Genomic DNA, 20,939 nt, shown 5'->3' with positions numbered 1-20,939 from the left:
CATGCATGTATGTATGTATGTATGTATGTATGTGTATATGTATGTGCATATGTATGCATGTATGTATGTATGTGTATATGTATGCATGTATGTATGTATGTATGCATGCATGAATGTATTCATGCATGCATGTATGTATGTATGCATGTATGTATGTATGTATGTTGTATGTATGTATGTATGTATGTATGTATGCATGTATGTATGTATGTAGTATGTATGTATGTAGTATGTATGTATGTATGTATGTATGTATGTATGTATGTATGGATGGATGGATGGATGTATGCATGTATGTATGTATGTATAATCTATGTATGTATGCATGCATGTATGTATGTATGTATGTATGTATGTGTATATGTATGTGCATATGTATGCATGTATGTATGTATGTGTATATGTATGCATGTATGTATGTATGTATGCATGCATGAATGTATTCATGCATGCATGTATGTATGTATGCATGTATGTATGTATGTATGTATGTATGTATGTATGTATGTATGTATGTATGCATGTATGTATGTCTGTATATAAGTGTGTGTATGAATGTATGTATGTATGTATGTATGTATGTAGGTATTGATGTATGTATGCATGTATGTATGCATGCAAATATGTAGGTATGCATGTATGCATGTATCTATGTATGTATGTATGCATGTATGTATGTATGTATGTATGCATGTATGTATGTATGTATGTGTGTATGTATGTATGTATGTATGTATGTATGTATGCATGTATGTATGTATGTATGTGTGTATGTATGTATGTATGTATGTATGTATGTACGTATACATGTATGTATGTATGTATGTATGTATGCATGCATGCATGCATGCATGTATGTATGTATGTATGTATGTATGTATGCATGTATGCATGTATATATGTATGCATGTATGCATGCATATATGTATGCATGCATGCATGTATGTATGTATGTATGCATGCTTGTATGCATGTATGTATGTATGCATGCTTGTATGCTTGTATGTATGTATGTAGGTATGCATGTATATATGTATGTATGTATGTATGTATGTACGTACGAATTTCTTATTAATTAATAATTTCAATATTCTCCAGTATGAAATGACAAAACGTTCTAATTACAAGTTCGTTTGTTTTCCTCCCTTTGATAACTTACGTGTTCAAATCACAGCTTGCCCTCCAGAACTGTTCGGCTCCATGACTACAAGATTTGACTAATCAATGAGATTCAGGATGAAAATATTAAAAACGTCATGCGTGTTCAGCACGTTTGCTGTTTACTTGTTTATATTCTTTCTTTTATAAAATATATATATATATATATATATAATATATATATAATATATATTATATATATATATAGATATATATATATATACGAGAAAGAAGCAACAAGAATGGATTAGTTTTTAGTACAATTGTTTCATACAAGACAGGCTTTATTAAAAGTTTCAAATATCTGCTGCAATATTTGCAACTTTTAATAAAGCCTGTCTTTGTATGAAACAATTGTACTAAAAACTAATCCATTCTTGTTGCTTCTTTCTCGTTTATAATCATCCCACATTACTGTATGGTTAACACCATATAGTTTTCTGGTGCATCTAAGTTAAGTACCGCATTCAAGTAAATTCATTAGAATTGACTTGAATCTTAATTGCTTTTATATATATATATATATATTATATATATATATATATATATATATATATATATATACGAGAAAGAAGCAACAAGAATGGATTAGTTTTTAGTACAATTGTTTCATACAAAGACAGGCTTTATTAAAAGTTTCAAATATCTGCTGCAATATTTGCAACTTTTAATAAAGCCTGTCTTTGTATGAAACAATTGTACTAAAAACTAATCCATTCTTGTTGCTTCTTTCTCGTTTATAATCATCCCACATTACTGTATGGTTAACACCATATAGTTTTCTGGTGCATCTAAGTTAAGTACCGCATTCAAGTAAATTCATTAGAATTGACTTGAATCTTAATTGCTTTTATATAATATATATATATATATATATAGATATATATATATATATATAATATACGAGAAAGAAGCAACAAGAATGGATTAGTTTTTAGTACAATTGTTTCATACAAAGACAGGCTTTATTAAAACTTGCAAATATCTGCTGCAATATTTGCAACTTTTAATAAAGCCTGTCTTTGTATGAAACAATTGTACTAAAAACTAATCCATTCTTGTTGCTTCTTTCTCGTTTATAATCATCCCACATTACTGTATGGTTAACACCATATAGTTTTCTGGTGCATCTAAGTTAAGTACCGCATTCAAGTAAATTCATTAGAATGACTTGAATCTTAATTGCTTTTATATATATATATTATATATATATATATATATATATAATATATATATATATATACGAGAAAGAAGCAACAAGAATGGATTAGTTTTTAGTACAATTGTTTCATACAAAGACAGGCTTTATTAAAAGTTTCAAATATCTGCTGCAATATTTGCAACTTTTAATAAAGCCTGTCTTTGTATGAAACAATTGTACTAAAAACTAATCCATTCTTGTTGCTTCTTTCTCGTTTATAATCATCCCACATTACTGTATGGTTAACACCATATAGTTTTCTGGTGCATCTAAGTTAAGTACCGCATTCAAGTAAATTCATTAGAATTGACTTGAATCTTAATTGCTTTTATATATATATATTATATATATATATATATAATATATATATATATTATATATATATACGAGAAAGAAGCAACAAGAATGGATTAGTTTTTAGTACAATTGTTTCATACAAAGACAGGCTTTATTAAAACTTGCAAATATCTGCTGCAATATTTGCAACTTTTAATAAAGCCTGTCTTTGTATGAAACAATTGTACTAAAAACTAATCCATTCTTGTTGCTTCTTTCTCGTTTATAATCATCCCACATTACTGTATGGTTAACACCATATAGTTTTCTGGTGCATCTAAGTTAAGTACCGCATTCAAGTAAATTCATTAGAATTGACTTGAATCTTAATTGCTTTTATATATATATATATATATATATATTTCTTTATTGCCTACAAGTGGCTAAACATAGAGGGGACAAACAAGGACAGACAAAGGGATTAAGTCGATTACATCGATCCCCAGTGCGTAACTGGTACTTTATTTATCGACCCCGAAAGGATGAAAGGCAAAGTTGACCTCGGCGGAATTTGAACTCAGAACGTAGCGGCAGACGAAACACCGCTCGCAGGAGTAGCTGTGTGGTAATTAGCTTGTTTACCAGCCACGTGGTTCCGGATTCAGTCCCACTACGTGGCACCTTGGGCAACTGTCTTCTACTATAGCTTTGGGCCGACCAAAGCCTTGTGAGTGGATTTGGTAGACGGAAACTGAGAGAAGCCCGTCGTATATATGTGTATATATGCGTGTGTGTTTGTGTGTCTGTGTTTGTCCCCCTAGTATTGCTGGTGTGTTTTTGTCCCCGTCACTTAGCGGTTCGGCAAAAGAGACCGATAGAATAAGTACTGGGCTTACAAAAAGTAAGTCCCGGGGTCTAGTTGTTCGATTAAAGGTGGTGTTCCAGCATGGCCGCAGTCAAATGACTGTAACAAGTAAAAGAGTAAGAGCAAAGAGTAATATATATAAATTCTATAATTAGCGAAATATGCTTCACCATATACCGAAATTTAGAAATAGCAGTTAAACTACTATTTTACTACCATAAGATATCTCCCAAACAGCAATACTCAGCAACTCACGCAGGTAAAGAGAAAAAAATAACGAATCTACCCGGCTCTGATTAACTATATACGCGTTTCGGAGTTAGAGAGATGTGAAAAATGTAAAATCATCAGTACAGTATTTGAAGATTTTAAATTTGAGAGCACTGATAGTTAACATACGTATTTGACCAAGCGACATCAAACAGCATATATCCAAAGACCAGTACTTCCGAATTCAAACAGTGTATGTGTGTGTGTGTGTGTGTGTGTGTGTGTGTGTGTCTGTCTGTCTGTCTGTGTGTCTGTCTGTCTGTGTATACTAGACTACATCTATCCCCGTTTATCACTTATTCCTTCATCACTGATCTAGAATAACACGGATACGGTATGCTAAATGTGTTGCATTTGTCACGTATTGATCCCTGATACGACGATTTGACGATGAAAGATTCTTCTTGGACCGCAAAAGCGTGCCCCAAGGACCATCCACAATGTTCAGGTTAATTTAGGGTCTCGGAACGAAGCATATTTTCCCCCAAGTTCTATTATCTATTTATCACAGATTCATTTAAAATTGTGAATTTTGGAACTAAATATCCGATATAGTCGAGGACAGATGAATTTAGAAGAGCATGTATAGTTGAAAGAATTATAGGGACGTCGGAAAGAAGGGTGTTTTCGTATTTTATGCACTGTCCTATACGCCCTGAGTTCAAATACAGCTGACGTTAACTTTCCTTTTTTCATATTTCTGGAATCGATAAAATATAGTACTAGTAATGTTCTCGTATCAGTATTATCAACTATTCGAAGGTGACGAGCTGGGAGAATCGTTATCATGTCGGGAAAAATGCTTAGCGGCATTTCGTCCGTCTTTACGTTCTGAGTTCAAATTCCACTGAGGTTGACCTGGCCTTTCATCCTTTCGGGGTTGATAAAATAAGTACTAGTTTAGCATTGGGATTGATGTAATCGACTTACCCTCTCCCCACAAATTTCAGACCTTGTGCCAATACTAGAAAGATATCATCAACTACCCGCCTCCCCAGTGTGACCGAACCCGGACCATGCGGTTTGGAAGCAAACTTCTTATTTCTTCTTATTGCCCACAAGGGGCTAAACATAGAGGGGACAAAGAAGGACAGACAAAGGGATTAACTGATACTTAATTTATCGACCCCGAAAGGATGAGAGGCAAAGTCGACCTCGGCGGAATTTGAACTCAGAATGAAATACCTATTTCTTTATTACCCACAAGGGGCTAAACATAGAGGAGACAAACAAGGACAGACAAACGGATTAAGTCGATTACATCGACCCCAGTACAAAACTGATACTTAATTTATCGACCACGAAAGGATGAAAGGCAAAGTCGACCTCGGCGGAATTTGAACTCACAACGTAACGGCAAACGAAATACCGCTAAGCATTTCGCCTAGCGTGCTAACGTTTCTACCAACTCGTCAATCTCACACAGCTACATCTGCGCTTATATATACATAGTAATGGAACATATAAAAGAAAATATTCAGGTATATGCCACTGAAGCAGTATCAAACTAAAACAGTCATCTACGCATCATACTTAATGTACACACACCGTTAACTGGCAGGTTGCTGTGGTTATCGTCGGAGGTAAAAACTCTCAAGGATATGCTGTGTTAAAACCGCAATATATTTCAAAGGAAGACGAAAATTCGACCCTGCAGCGGCTAGCGGGAATGTCAGATGCAGTTCGGCCTTGTCGAGCCTTGTCAACGACAAATACCCGCCGCCAGCCACATGCCTTGACCAGATGTGTCGCCTCCAATATGGAGAACAGTGGATAACAGGCGTTGGGGGGATTTTGTAATAAGAAGTTCGCTTCCAAACCACATAGTTCTGGGTTCTGTCCAACTGCGAGGCATTTTAGGTCTGTTTTCTAATCTAGCCTCAGGCCGTCTAAAGCCTTGAGAGGGGATTTGGTAGGCAGAAACTGAAAGAAGCCCGTCGTGCATGCGCGCACGTGTATGTTTGTCCCCCACCACCACCAGCTTGATAACTAGTGTTGTTTACGTCCCCGTAACTTATATATCTTCTCTCCTTACGCATATACATGTCCTTTCCTTTTGTTATCACGTGAGAGTTCGATTTACTGCATCCAACAGGTCCAGCAACTCTAGATCCATAAGAATTAGGAACAGCAGCTCCCTTCGTGTGGCTCGTCGAAATTCCCTTTAAGCTCGAAATATTTAAGGGTTTTTTCATACGTTAAACTACTCCTTAGAATGTTTCTAGTGCATTGGTCATCTCTCTCTATATAAACGGCAGTTTGTCTGTGTGTGTGTCTGTGTGTCTGTCAGGTTGTACCCTCACCTTGACCATGGCTTTCAACCGATTCTGATGAAACTTGACACACACATAGCCCAATGTCATAATTCAAAACTAACGCACCGAAAATTTTGAAAAGTTCCCCCAGTTCTGAAAAAAATCGATAAATTCGACATGGGATCGAGAATCAGAAACACAAACCACAGACTGGTCATGGGGACGCAACTCGACCTTTTTAACTCTCAAAAAAATTTGCCATCATTTTTTTTTTCCCTTTTTTTGCTATTTTTTGGCTATAACTCTCTAAAAATGCTTTATAGTTATTTCCCTTACAAACCCGAGCAACGCCGGGCGATACTGCTAGTTAAGTAATAAACACTCACCTTTCACGGATGATATAACAGGTTGGGTGAGACAAGAGTTTTGTTATGTTTTCGTTTCTTTGCATGTGAAAAAACAAATAACGATCGTCCGTTGCATTTACGTCAGAGAGTTTTACCGTTTGCTATTGGGACATAATGAAAGCGTACATAAAAAAACATCGGCAATTATGTGGTTTGCTATGTACCTAAGCATTTCTTAGGCGGGAATTACAAGATCAGCTGACATGTTCAGACTTGTCGTTCGTATGTATAACGACGTACGCGTGAATAATGTATACGTTTATAAATATAGACACTGACATACATCTACAGGAACGATATAGACGTGTGTGCGTGTGTGTGTGTATGTGTGTGTGTGTGGGTGTGGTGTGTGTGTGTTTGTGTGTTCGTGTGTGTGGAGTGTATGTGTGTGTGTGTGCGTGCGTGTGTGTATGTGGTGTGTGTGGTGTGTGTGTGCGTGTGTGTGTGTGTATGTGTGTGTGCGTGTGTGTGCGTGCGTGAATGTGTGTATGTGTGTGTGTGTATGTGTGTGTATGTGTATGTGTGTGCATGTATGTGTGTATGTGTGTGTGTGTGTGTGTGTATTTCTGTTCGTGCTTTTGTGTGTGTGTGTGTGTGGTGTATGTATGTGTGTGTATGTGGTGTGTGTGTGTGTGTGTGTGTGTTTGTGTGTGTGTGTGTGTGTGTGTGTGTGTGTGTAGTGTGTGTATGTGTGTGTGTGCGTGTGCATGTGTGTGTGTGTGCGTGTGTGTTTGTGTGTGTGTGTGTGTTTGTAGTTCTGTTCGTGCTTTTGTGTCTGTGTGTGCATGTATTATAGATTTGAAATTATTTTATATGCTTATATATCTGTGCATGTATAAGTCAGCGCCTTTATCCACTACGCTACGCCCGTAGGAAGTGTCAGGGACACTTTCGAAATTTACGGCACTCCGTCGGTTGCGACGACGAGGCTTCCAGTTAATCCGATCAATGGAACGGCCTGTTCGTGAAATTAACGTGCAAGTGGCTGAGTACTCCACAAACACGTCTACCCTTAACGTAGTTCTCGGGGAGATTCAGCGGGATACTGAATGTGACAAGACTGACCTTTTTTGAATTACAGGTACATTTCGTTTTGGTCACCTGAGTGGATTGGAGCAGCGTGAAATAAAGTACCTTGCTCAAGTTACAGGCGCAGGAGTGGCTGTGTGGTAAGTAGCTTGCTTACCAACCACATGGTTCCGGGTTCAGTCCCACTGCGTAGCACCTTGGGCAACTGTCTTCTACTATATTCTCGGGCCGACCAAAGCCTTGTGAGTGGATTTGGTAGACAGAAACTGAAAGATACCCGTCATATATATATATATATATATATATATCTGTGTGTGTGTGTGCGTGTGTATGTTTGTGTGTCTGTGTTTGTCCCCCCGACATCGCTTGACAACCGATGTTGGTGTGTTTACGTCCCTGTAACTTAGCGCTTCGGCAAAAGAGGCCGATAGAATAAGTACTAGGCTTACAAAGAATAAGTCCTGGGGTCGGTGCTTCAGCATGGCCACAGTCAAATGACTGAAACAAGTAAAATAGTAAGATACTTTATGCCGGGAATTGAACCCACGACCAATATATCGTGGGCCAAATACACTTACCACTAAGCCAAGTCTTAGCTCTGTCTATCAATTTGTAAATAACGATTCTGATATTGATTCAAAGTTACGTTTTTTATAGTTCGGAGAGTATATTAGTGTGAATGATACTTTGCAGCTACTTGGTACTTATTATATCGGCCTTGGAAACGCAAAAAGTACAGTTGATACGGATGGGATGATCGAGGGCGAACATCGCTTCCCTCTTCTTTCTAAATAATCCTTTCTATTACCTGCACAAGGCCTGAAAGTCGATCACATCGACCCCAAGTACTTGATTGGTACTTAATTTATCGACCCCGAAAGGATGAAAGGCAAAGTCGACCTCGGCGGAATTTGAACTCAGAACGTAACGGCAGACGACATACCTATTTCTTTACTACCCACAAGGGGCTAAACACAGAGGGGACAAACAAGGACAGACTAACGTATTAAGTCGATTACATCGACCCCAGTGCGTAAATGGTACTTATTTAATCGACCCCGAAATGATGAAAGGCAAAGTCGACCTCGGCGGAATTTGAACTCAGAACATAACGGCTACGCATTTCGCCCGGCGTGCTAACGTCTCTGCAAGCTCGCCGCCTTCCTCTTTCTAAATATTGATTTCAAGTACAAACTCAGAGGAGGGAAAAACAGAGGAGTACAGTTGATTGGTGTGGAAGCACATTGACCCAGTGGATAGGGCAGTGGACTCGCAGTCGTAGGATCGTGGTTTCGATTCCCAGACCGGGCATTGTGAGTGTTTATTGAGCAAAAACACCTAAAGCTCCACGATGCTCCGGCAGGTGGTGGTGGTGGTGAACCCTGCTGTACTCTTTCACCACAACTTTCTCTCACTCTTTCTTCCTGTTTCTGTTGTATCTGTATTTCAAAGGGCCAGCCTTGTCACACTCTGTGTCACGCTGAATCTCCCCGAGAACTACGTTATGGGTAAACGTGTCTGTGGAGTGCTCAGCCACTTGCACGTTAATAAATGAGCTGCGACGTCACTGGTGCCAAGCTGTATCGGCCCCTTTGCCTTTTCCTTGGATAACATCAGTGGCGTGGAGAGGAGAGGTTGGTATGCATGGGCGACTGCTAGCCTTTCATAAACAACCTTGCCCAGACTTGTTCCTTGGAGGGTAACTTTCTACGTGCAATCCCATGGTCATTCATGACCGAAGGGGGTCACAATATATATCTTCTTTTACTCTTTTACTTGTTTCAGTCATTTGACTTCGGCCATGAAAGAAGACTGAAAGAAGACCGTCATATATAAGTATATATGTATATGTATATGTGTATATATATATATATATATATATATATGTGTGTGGGGGGGTGTATTTGTGTATCTGTGTGTGTCCACCTACCCACCCCCAACATGTGTTTATGTCCCCGTAACCTAGCGGTTCGGTAAAAGAGGCCAATAGAATAAGTACTAGGCTTACAAAGATTTGCTCGACTAAAGGCGGTACTCCAACATGGCCGCAGTCAAATGACTGAAACAAGTAAAATAGTAAAAGAGTTAAAGAGCAGGGAGTTACTTTACATACATACACACATACATACATACATACATACATACATACACACATACATACACACACATACATACATACATACACACATACATACATACATACATACATACATACACACACATACATACATACACACACACATACATACATACATACATACATACATACACACACATACATACATACATACATACATAACACACAACACTACATACATACACACACACATACATACATACATACATACATACATACATACACACAGATACATACACACACACACACATACATACATACATACATACATACATACATACACACACACACATACATACATACATACATACATACATACATACATACATACATACATACATACATACAATATATACATACGCACATACATACATACATACATATATACATACGCACATACATACATACATACATACATACATACATACATACATACATACATACATACATACATACACGCTCCTGTATAGCCACAGTCAGATGACTGAAACATGTAAAAGATAAAAACATATATCAACAATCGGTTATTTCGGACAACAGACCTCATTGACATAACCGTGACATTGAAATTTTAATATATTCTTCCAAAACGCTCAGAAAAGAAGTCTCCAAAGATCTTACTTTACTCAATGTCCCCTTTCAGATTTTTTTATTAAGAAGCTTATAATAGAGAAATTGTGAAGCGAATTCCTTCATCATGGGGTCATGTAATGCACGTTTATATTGTTCGACCATCTACCAATATTTTGCTGCTGTCTTCGCTATTCTGCTGGCAAAAACAAATAGAGGCTTTTTTATGGAAAAGTGTATGATCGTTATAATAACAATGAGAAGTCGACTGGAAATTTCTTTACAGTAAATATAGTCTCAATGTAATCATTCGAATGTCCACATGAATCGCGAGTTAATAATGCAAGAGAACAAACGAAATAGCTTTAGTTGGTTGCTGGTTTTACTGAGAGGTTGGTATCGCTTTACAACGAGATATGTATGCGAATGTATGTGTGTGCGTGCAAGTTTTTCGTTGTGTGAATACGTGTTTCATAGAATATTCAATAGATTACATATATAATGGTGTCATAAAGATTTGTTTTCCAATACAGAAGTCGTCTGAGGAAATACGCTGACAATGAAGGCTTTTTCGTAAGAACACACAGATATTTATATTATTCTGTATGTGGATAAATATATTTGAGTGTACATCAAATCATTTTATTATTCCTTTACTCTCTCCTTTGCTATATATGTGTGTATATGTATCTGTGCGTGTATTTATATTAGTTTTCTATACATGTGTCAAAAGGGGGCAGTCTTTCTATACACTCTTACACGCAACCAGTCCCCAGTGTATAGTGGAAGCTCAAGCTAGTTGAAAAGTTTATTATTTTGGTGTCACCCCGTTTGTACTTTAATAAAGATATCGTATCTTATCTCCAACAACATTTAAATCTCTGTCTAAAATAAAAACTAAGGTGTATTAGTAAAAACATTATATCGGTATGGACACATAGTTAAATATCTATAACACGTTTCAAAAACACTGCAACACTGCTCAGATTTTATATGCTTTTTATATGCTAGGAGACATTAGCAACGTAATTTCTTTGTAGAACTATTTTCTAGTGTTATCAAAAGGCTACATTCGTTCTCTGTTGAGACGAGATAGAGTATATGATAAAACATGGCCAAACAGCACACGGTTAAATTTGGCAATGGAGAACATGATTTAGTTCTATGTCCGCCTGTGCTGCTCGAGCTTCGTCCACCGTGTGCGGTCGGCTGCTGCTTTTACACGTCCATTCAACGTAGTAGTCTTTTACTCTTTTACTTGTTTCAGTCATTTGACTGCGACCATGCTGGAGCACCGCCTTTAGTCGAGCATATCGACTCCCAGGACTTATTCGTTGTAAGCCTAGTATTTATTCTATCGGTATATTTTGCCGAACCGCTAAGTTACGGGAACGTTAACACACCAGCATCGGTTGTCAAGTGATGTTGTGGGGACACAAAGACACACAAACATACACACACATACATACATATACATATATATAATATATATATATATATATATATATATATATATTATATATATATATATATATATATATATATATATACGACGGGCTTCTTTCAGTTTCCGTCTACTAATCCACTCACAAGTCTTTGGTCGGCCCGAGGCTATAGTAGAAGACACTTGCCCAAGGTGCCACGCAGTGGGACTGAACCCGGAACCATGCGGTTCGTAAGCAAGCTACTTACCACACAGCCACTCCTGCACCCGTTGACTGGCTTCAGATCATCTTGAAATGTCCGCCGTTGAGTGATCTTCGGACTGCCCTTCTTACGCCTCCCGTCAGGTGCTATCAAACCCAATGGCTGCTTTCGAATGACGTAAACTAATTAGATGGAGAATGTGGCCAACCAGGCGAGATTGACGCTCTGCTACAATTTCTTGCATTATTCCTCGTCCTGTTCAGAATCTCCGCATTTGTGACACGGTGAAGCCAGACAAAATAATGCATTGGGAAACCTGTTAAAACAGTTCTTGATAAAACAAAGTCCTTGCATAGGTGTGTGCAGAGTTCGCTTCACAACTATGTGGTTCCCAGTTCAACCCCAATGTACGACGCTCGACTCCTTAGCAAAGAGTTTTCTAACATAGTCTTGAGTTGACCGACATCTTGTTTGTGGACTTTGGTAAAATGAATGTGTACGGAAGTTAGCCTTACACATAAACGCACGCGCCTGCGTACACATACTCACTCACACACACACACACACACACACACACACACACACAGACAGATAGATAGATAGATAGATAGATAGATAGATAGATAGATAGATAGATAGATAGATAGATAGATAGATAGGTAGGTAGGTAGGTAGGTAGGTAGGTAGATAGGTAGATAGGTAGGTAGGAGGTAGGGAGGTAGAGGTAGATAGATACATAGATAGTTAGGTAGGTAGGTAGATAGGTAGGTATGTAGGTAGGTAGGTAGATAGGTAGGTAGATAGATAGATAGATAGATAGATAGATAGATAGATAGATAGATAGATAGATAGATAGATAGATAGATAGATAGATAGATAGATAGATAGATAGATAGATAGATAGGTTACCAGACTTAAAAAATAAGCGCTGGGAGTAATTCGTTCGACTATAACCCTTTAAGGCGGTTCCCCAGCATTGCCACGGTCCAATGATTGACACAAGTAAAAGAAAAAAAGATGTATGCATGTAAGTAAATATACGTGTGAGTGCATGCGTTTTATTATTCGACATCCAATAGAAAGACAACTGCTTAAACCCTTTCAATGCACGCATAATTTGCGAATGATAGACCAACAGAGGATTCAGTTGAAATCTTCTTGAAACATTGCCACCAACTAGAAGGTGTCTGTTTGTTATTGGTAGCCATTAATTCTACTACGGCCTTTTATAAAAAAGATTCTTGAAGCCATTTTCTTCCAATATAATAACACTGTCCTATCAATATGAAAATAAGAGTCTTGGGATATTTCACTACTCTGTACAATGTGTACAGAGAATACTTTTGCTACTTCGGTATCTACACTTGACGCCTTACCATGACACTTAGGGCGACCCTTATAACCTACCAACCAAGCGTTAGTACTTGCAAATATTTCATCTCCTCATTTCTCCTTCGGGTCAACAAAAATAGATTCTGTCCTATCAAAGGTGATAGCTTGACTGATTGCAATGTCTTTTCCTAGTTCAAGTATTTCATCCACTATATTTCATAAATATTTTAGTCTGTTTCACTATTTTCCCATGAGAGTAACTGACATCCGTCGCATTAAGGCGGCGAGCTGGCAGAAACGTTAACACGCCGGGAGAAATGCTTAGCGGTATTTTGTCTGCCGTTATGTTCTGAGTTCAAATTCCGCCGAGGTCGACTTTGCTTTCCATCCTTTCGGGGTCGATTAAATAAGTACCAGTTACGCACTGGGGTCGATGTATTCGACTTAATCTGTTTGTCTGTCCTTGTTTGTCTCCTCTGTGTTTAGTCCCTTGTGGGTAGTAAAGAAATAGGTATTTCGTCTGCCACTACGTTCTGAGTTCAAATTCCGCCGAGGTCGACTTTGCCTTTCATCCTTTCGGAATCGATTAAATAAGTACAAGTTACGCACTGGGATCGATATAATCGACTTAAGCCCTTTGTCTGTCCTTGTTTGTCCTCTCTGTGTTTAGCCCCTTGTGGGTAGTAAAGAAATAGGTATTTCGTCTGTCTTCGTGTTCTGAGCTCAAATTCCGCCTTTCATCCTTTCGGGGTCGATAAATTAAGCACCAGTTACGCACTTGTGTCGATATAATCGACTTAATCCCTTTGTCTGTCCTTGTTTGTCCCCTCTGTGTTTAGCCCCTTGTGGGCAATAAAGAAATAAGTAACTGACGTACGTCACATTTATTCAAGAAATTTGCTGTACTGAATTCTTTTCTTGTCTCTAATTTCTTCAAGAAGGTCGTTTTGAGTCGATGCAGGCAAATTCATAGCCCTGCAAACACTAGTTCTGATCTTTCAATCTTCCATTCGGCGAATAATTGTTTTTATTTTCTAGTTACAAGCTGACGTAATAATTTATTTGAACAAATAGTGACATTAATTTCACTTTATCTGAAACGGCACTTTGTTATTATACAAGTGTGTGTGTGTGTCTCTGTGTGTGTGTGTGTGTGTGTGTGTGTGTGTGTAACATTGCTTATAACCACTGTTAAATGACAAAATATTACTTGAAGTAGCGAAATAACACTTCTAATTAAAATATAATTTACCACTTCAGTAGATATTGGATAAGAAAATATAATGTGCAAATTCTTTACACATAATGGTGTATAAAACCAAACCAAACGATCACATTTGAAAACGCTTACCTACGCTTGGGTGGAGGCACATGGCCTAGTGGTTAGAGTAGCGGACTCGCATTCGAGGGATCGCGACTTCGAATCTCAGACCAGGCGATGTGTGTGTTTATGAGAGAAACACCTAAGCTCCATGCGGCTCCGGCAGAAGGTAATGGCGAACTTCTGCTGACTCTTTCGCCACAACTTTCTCTCACTCTCTCCCGCTGCATCTTGCAGCTCACCTGCGACGGACCTGTGTCCCGTCCAGGTGGGGGAACCTATACGCCAAGGAAACCGAGGAAACCGGCCCTTATGAGCCAAGCGTGGTTCGAGTAGGAATAAACCTTCGCTTGGCGGTAATTGGTAGAAATAGCCTCGGAAATTCAGCGGTGAAAATATGAACGGCGTGGACAAATTTCAAATTGCAGTCGTTGGCTATGGTCGTAAATATCAAATCGGTGTAAAACCATGACAGCCAAATGTGTGTGTGTGTGTGTGTGTGTGTGTGTGTGTGTGTGTGTGTGTGTGTGTGTGTGCACGCGCTTTTGTGTATCTTCCGGTAATATACGTTGGCGAAATATGTCAACAACGTTAACAAAACCGATAAACCGCTGCTTTCAAACGAAAATACTTTGCTTAACATGTATTTTACTTGACTTCCTCAGATTCGCATTTGCTACGCTCGCCATCAGTAAACCTAGTGAACCAGTGACTTGGTGTGCTCGGAACCTACAACCAACGAAGCTATTTTTCACAAAATTGTGGCACACACACACACACACACACACACACATACCTATATTCTTTTATATGTTTCAGTCCAAAGGCTGTGACCATGCTGAAGCACCGTCACTAGTAATAAATATTATTACATATGATAAATAGAAATAAATAGGGGGAGACAACTGTACATCATTTACTGAAGAACCAAAGGCCTTTATTTATGGCAGCCATTATTTGACTGCTCAACATCCAACTTTCCCACCAGTGCAGGACGTGTCTCATAATTCTAATTTCTATCATTAATCATATATTTTAATATTTATATTTCTTTACACCATAAATCCTATCCATAGCTTACTAATTTCCATTTCTCTTTTCTTCCTTTCTTTCTTACAATCTTTTTCTTATCTTACTTTGCCTGTCTTTCTTCCTGTCCTTCCTCCTTTGCCTTTCTTCCTCCGTTCATTTTCTTACGTTTTTCCGGTCTTCTATTTTTCCCTCTATCTTTCTTTCCTTCTTTGTTTCTTCCTTTCTTTATTGCTTCTTTCCTCTCTTCCTTTCTTTCTTCATTTCATTCTATTCTATTTCTACTTCTTGACATTACTTTGTTTTTACTTCACTTTTTTAATTATTATTTTCTTTGCTCTCGTTTCTCTTTTTTCCTTTTCTCCCCATTAAGTCTGTTCTCCTTCATTCTCTGTTTATCTCTATCTCATTATCTACAATCTCTTTTTAGTTTCTCTCTCTCTCTCTCTCTCTCTCTCTCTCTCTTCTCATTCCCTCTCTCTTTCTCTCTCTCTTCTTGTCTTCAAGCATTTTTTTCTTAATATATTCTCTTTAATATTTTTCCCAATATAATATTCTCATATCTATATTTTAATATCCACATATATCTTTTAATGTCTTCATATGTTTCATTTAAGATTCCTCGTATGTTTCTTTAAATATTTTTCACATGATCATTTCAGATCTTCCTTGGTATCCAGCAAGGTGGACGTGAGTGTGTGCAAGAATCAAGAACGAGTCTCAAAGGCGAAACACCTGATGACCTAAGTGACCATGGTAACAAAGCTGTTGTTGAATTCACAGCCAGTTCTTATGCTGTTATGGAGAACGAAGGTCATGTTAAGATCGGAATCAAACGAACGGGATGTCTTGACATCACAGCTAAAGTTCGGTGAGTAAAGAATATTAATTCTTTCTAATTTTGGCGCAAGGCCAGCAATCTTTAGAGGGGGAAGCAAGTCGATTATATTGACTCCAGAACTTGATTCTATTTTATTTTATTGACCCCAAAAAGGATGAAAAGCAAAATCGACCTCATCAGCATTTGAGCTTAGAACGTAAATCCTGAAGAAATGAAGTTAGAATTTTGCCAACGTACTAACAATTCTACTAGTTTTCCACCTTCACCAAAAAAATAGAAACCAATATCAAATTGTACATGCTTCAAGCAGCCTAGTTGGTAAGGGTGATACGTAAATTGAGTTTAGAAATAAAGATCCAAGTCCGAATCGTACCCGGAACTGTGTACACATCCAAGAATAAAATACCCAGTGATTATCAGAGATCAAGACGATCGAAAAATAGTACAAGTACAAATATTAAACACTTAAAGGGATAAACCCAAAAACCACTGCTATCTTGATCGCCAGCTTACCCACCCCCCGCCCCCGCCAATCCGTCCTCCCTCAAGCTTCTCTCACACCTTTATATATACCTTAGTGATCTCCCTCCGTCATTGAACTAGACACTTTACTTCCCTCAACATTTGCCGTTCGTTTTCTCACTACCTCAACCAATAATTCTATAGTTTTCATCCCTAAACTCTAACAAACTCAACGCAACAAACCACCATCTATACACTATCTACCACACTCTCCTATTCATCTTCCTACTCTCCACCTCTACTACTACTCCCTTACTAGCCTCATTATTAACCCCTCACTCTTCCTGAACTATCTTTTCTCTTTTCACCATTATCTTTCTCAATAACCCCCAGTCCCCCTTCTCTTAATAATACGCCTAGCTCTCCACATTTAATCATTCCATCTTTGAACTTCTCTGCATTAAGAATTGAAATGTAAGATCTTCTCTACCCTCATGACGGAATCTCGTCTCATTCTATGTCAAATGCATCCATACGGCCGCATTTTGTGATGAACTAAATCTACCAACATCAATATGGCTCGCTGAGCTCCCAGAAACAGCTGTCGGACTTATAACACCTTTTATCCACCCCTTTAATTTTCTCTGTCGTTTGTACTCTGTGTAAGCTAGACCTAGTAATCTAAATATCTATATATTTATACATATAAATTTATCTTCTGTAAGTTTCCACGCTTTGCTTTCTCTCGCTTTTCATGTATACATATACACATATTTTGTATTTGATGTATTTAAATATAATTGAATATATTCGATGTGTCTAATTTGTTTATCTCCATAATTACTTCTATACCTGCTCAAGTTGATCCATCTTATAGCCTTTCTTTACCTTATGGAATGATCTTTTGGACATTGATAAGTGTCTTCAAGACGGAAAATATCTGGATTTCATCTGTGAAGTATATATATATATAATATTCTTTATTTTTACTTGTTTCAGTCGTTTGACTACGGCCATATTGGAGCACCGCCTAAAAGGTTTCTAGTCAAACAAATCAACCTCAGGATTGGATTATTTTTAAGTCTAGTACTTATTCTATCGGGGTTTTTTGCCGAACGCTAGGTTACGGGGATCTAAACACACCAACACCGATTTTCAAGCAGTGATGGGGGAACAAACAGAGACACAAAGACACATACACATAGATATATACGTGTATGTATATATATATATATATATATATATTATATATATATATATATATATATATAATATATATGTATATGTATATAATATATATATATATATATATATTATATATGTATATATATATATATATATATATATGTATATAGGTGAGAGAGTTGGTATGTGAAAGCACGTGGTTGGATGTATAAAAAAAGAGTGAAAAAACTACAGAAAGCTTGTGTTATATGGTTAAAGAATATATTTAAGTCGTTATGTTAGAAAAATGTTAGAAAAGTTTGTGTATAGTAACATAGTTTTGGAGAGAAAAGAAACGGTTTCGTATTTTCTTTTCAATTTTTCAAATTTCTTTACCTATATCGTGTCATGTCTTCGCTAAGGGAAAATGTCTTATTAAACGTTTATAAAAACTCGTGGAATTATGTTGTTTACAGAAATAGAACAAGCAGATGGAAATATACGTTTTATCAATGAAAACTACGAATATATTTTAGCTTTAAAAGATAAAGAGAATAAAGTCACTAAGGGAATAGAATCGCGATACACTAAATTTTTTAGTTAATGATACGCTTTTTGAGAGATAAGCAAACTTTTTTTATTTAAGAAATATTATTGTACTCTATATAACTCTTGATTGTTAAATATGAATTTATATTTTTTTTTATTTGTTAATGATAATTTAGATATGTACGTTTATTTAATTATTATTAGTTTATAATTATTATATCTGAACGTAAATTTTAAGATATTAGTTAGGCACTTTGCGATCTAGATCGTAAAAATGTTTTTAATAATAGTAATAATAAGTATTTTATAAAGATAGGTTATACGTTTTTAATTTGGAATTTTTCAGTTCATAAATTGTATTTCATAAATATTCTCTAAAGATATCTATAATAATGTAAGTAATAATGGACTAATTTATTTATTGGTTATATGTTTATACGTTTATTGATAGAAAAAATATAGATTTTTAATCACTATATTCGTTGATTATAATTTAGATACTTATTTTTATGTATTTATTATTTTATAATTATTATATGCGAACTAAAATCTAAAAATATTAATAGTGATTGTTTTATTAAATAGTTTGGTAATTAAATATTAGAGTATAACTAGGTTAAAGATATTCTATAGTTTATTAATGTTTTTTAAGCTAAATTATATCTTCACAGATAAATACATTTTCTATCTATTTACTCTATTTTTTTACCTTAAATATTTAACATAATAAATGTGTTGTAGGAAATTGATTCTAATGTTTTAAGTTTCAAATTTAGTTAATGGAGTTAATTATTATTTTATTTATTTTTTAAATAAATATTATTTAACTCTATTTGCTTATTTATTTAACTATTATTGTTAACCTGAAGATTGACTATAATTTTAAATTGAATTCATTTCAATTAAATTTAAATTTAATTGTAATTCGAATTTAATTATAGCCATGAAACGTACGTAGTTTTTTTACTTATTATACATTGATTATTCATTTTTATACTTTTTGCGATCTAGTTATAAGTTTTATAAAAATATTTTTTATTTGTTATTTATGTTTTGGTTCATGTCTATCAGTGTTCGAATTGCATAATAGTGGTTTTATCTCTAATTTATATATATATACATTCATACACACACATAATACATATACATACACCTACAGTACATATAAACACATATATCTAAAGATACATATCTTCACATCAAGATAAATATATACATCATAACGGATATACGCAAACATTTTAAAAATCTGTCTGGTATACATAATATTAAAATGAGGAAATTGCCCAATAAATTAATATGACATAATTAAGTGCGTGAGTAAACAATAAACAATAAAACTCGGCGAAAATTTTGACTGTCGCATTTGAATTTGACTTTACACCGTATAGTTATTTTGTATTACACTGCTAATGCATATTTCGATTTCTCCTTTAAGAAATCTTTCGACTGTTTTACAAATTTAAGCTTAAGTTTCGCCGAGGTTTATTTTTATTGTTTACTCACGCGTTTAATTATGTTATATTAATTCATTGTGCAATTTCTTCATTTTAACATTTTAATATCATATATACCAGACAGTTTTTTTTTATGTTTGCATATATGCGTTATGATATATACTTATTTATCTTGACCTGAAGATATGTCTCTATACATATATGTGTATGTATATGTTGTAGGTACGTGTATTATGTATATATATATATCTATATATATATATATATAATATATATATATGTATTGTGTATATATATATATATATATAATATATATATATATTATTGTATATGTGTTATATAATATATATTATATATATATGTATATGTATATATATATATATAGAGAGAGAGGGGGAAGAAAGAAAGAAAGAGAGATGTATACATATGTATATATATATATAATATATATATATAATATATATATAATATATAGATACAGATATATATAGATATATATATAATATATATATGTGTGTATGTGTGTGTGTGTGTGTGTGTGTGTGTGTCAATATTATAAGCAACAACAGCAGCAGCATTGCCGCTAACATCATAGTCATCATCATCGCCGTCGTCATCATCAAATTCATCATCATCGTCGTTATCAAAATCATTTATCAATACTATCGCCTTCGCGGTCAATAACTTCATTATGATTATCACTCACCACGACCACGACCACCACCATCACCATATCATCTTCATCTTCACCATCATCATCACCACGACCACCATCATCGTCGTTAACATCATCATCGTCACCATCATCATCGTCACCATCGTCATCGTCACCATCATCATCGTCACCATCCTTATCAACAAAAATTCCCGTCGTCATCATTACCAATAACGTCATCATTATCATCGTCGTTAGCAACAACACCACCACCATCGCCATCACCATCCTCATCATCATCATCATCATCATCT

At 35.9% G+C, this 20,939-nt stretch overlaps 1 protein-coding gene across 1 annotated transcript in view; it reads left to right on the top strand.

The window, feature by feature from the left end:
• The window catches only part of LOC115211727 (sodium/calcium exchanger 3-like), a 360,402-nt gene that overhangs the window by 276,029 nt on the left and 63,434 nt on the right, over positions 1 to 20,939 (top strand). The window contains exon 5 of the mRNA XM_036503191.1: positions 16,160 to 16,368. Coding sequence (XP_036359084.1) covers positions 16,160 to 16,368 — 209 coding nt within the window. The remainder of the gene's footprint in view (positions 1 to 16,159; positions 16,369 to 20,939) is intronic.

Source organism: Octopus sinensis, linkage group LG5 (genome assembly GCF_006345805.1).
Source record: "Octopus sinensis linkage group LG5, ASM634580v1, whole genome shotgun sequence".
NCBI classification, from domain to species: domain Eukaryota; kingdom Metazoa; phylum Mollusca; class Cephalopoda; order Octopoda; family Octopodidae; genus Octopus; species Octopus sinensis.
This window is presented reverse-complemented; position numbering and strand designations above follow the sequence as displayed.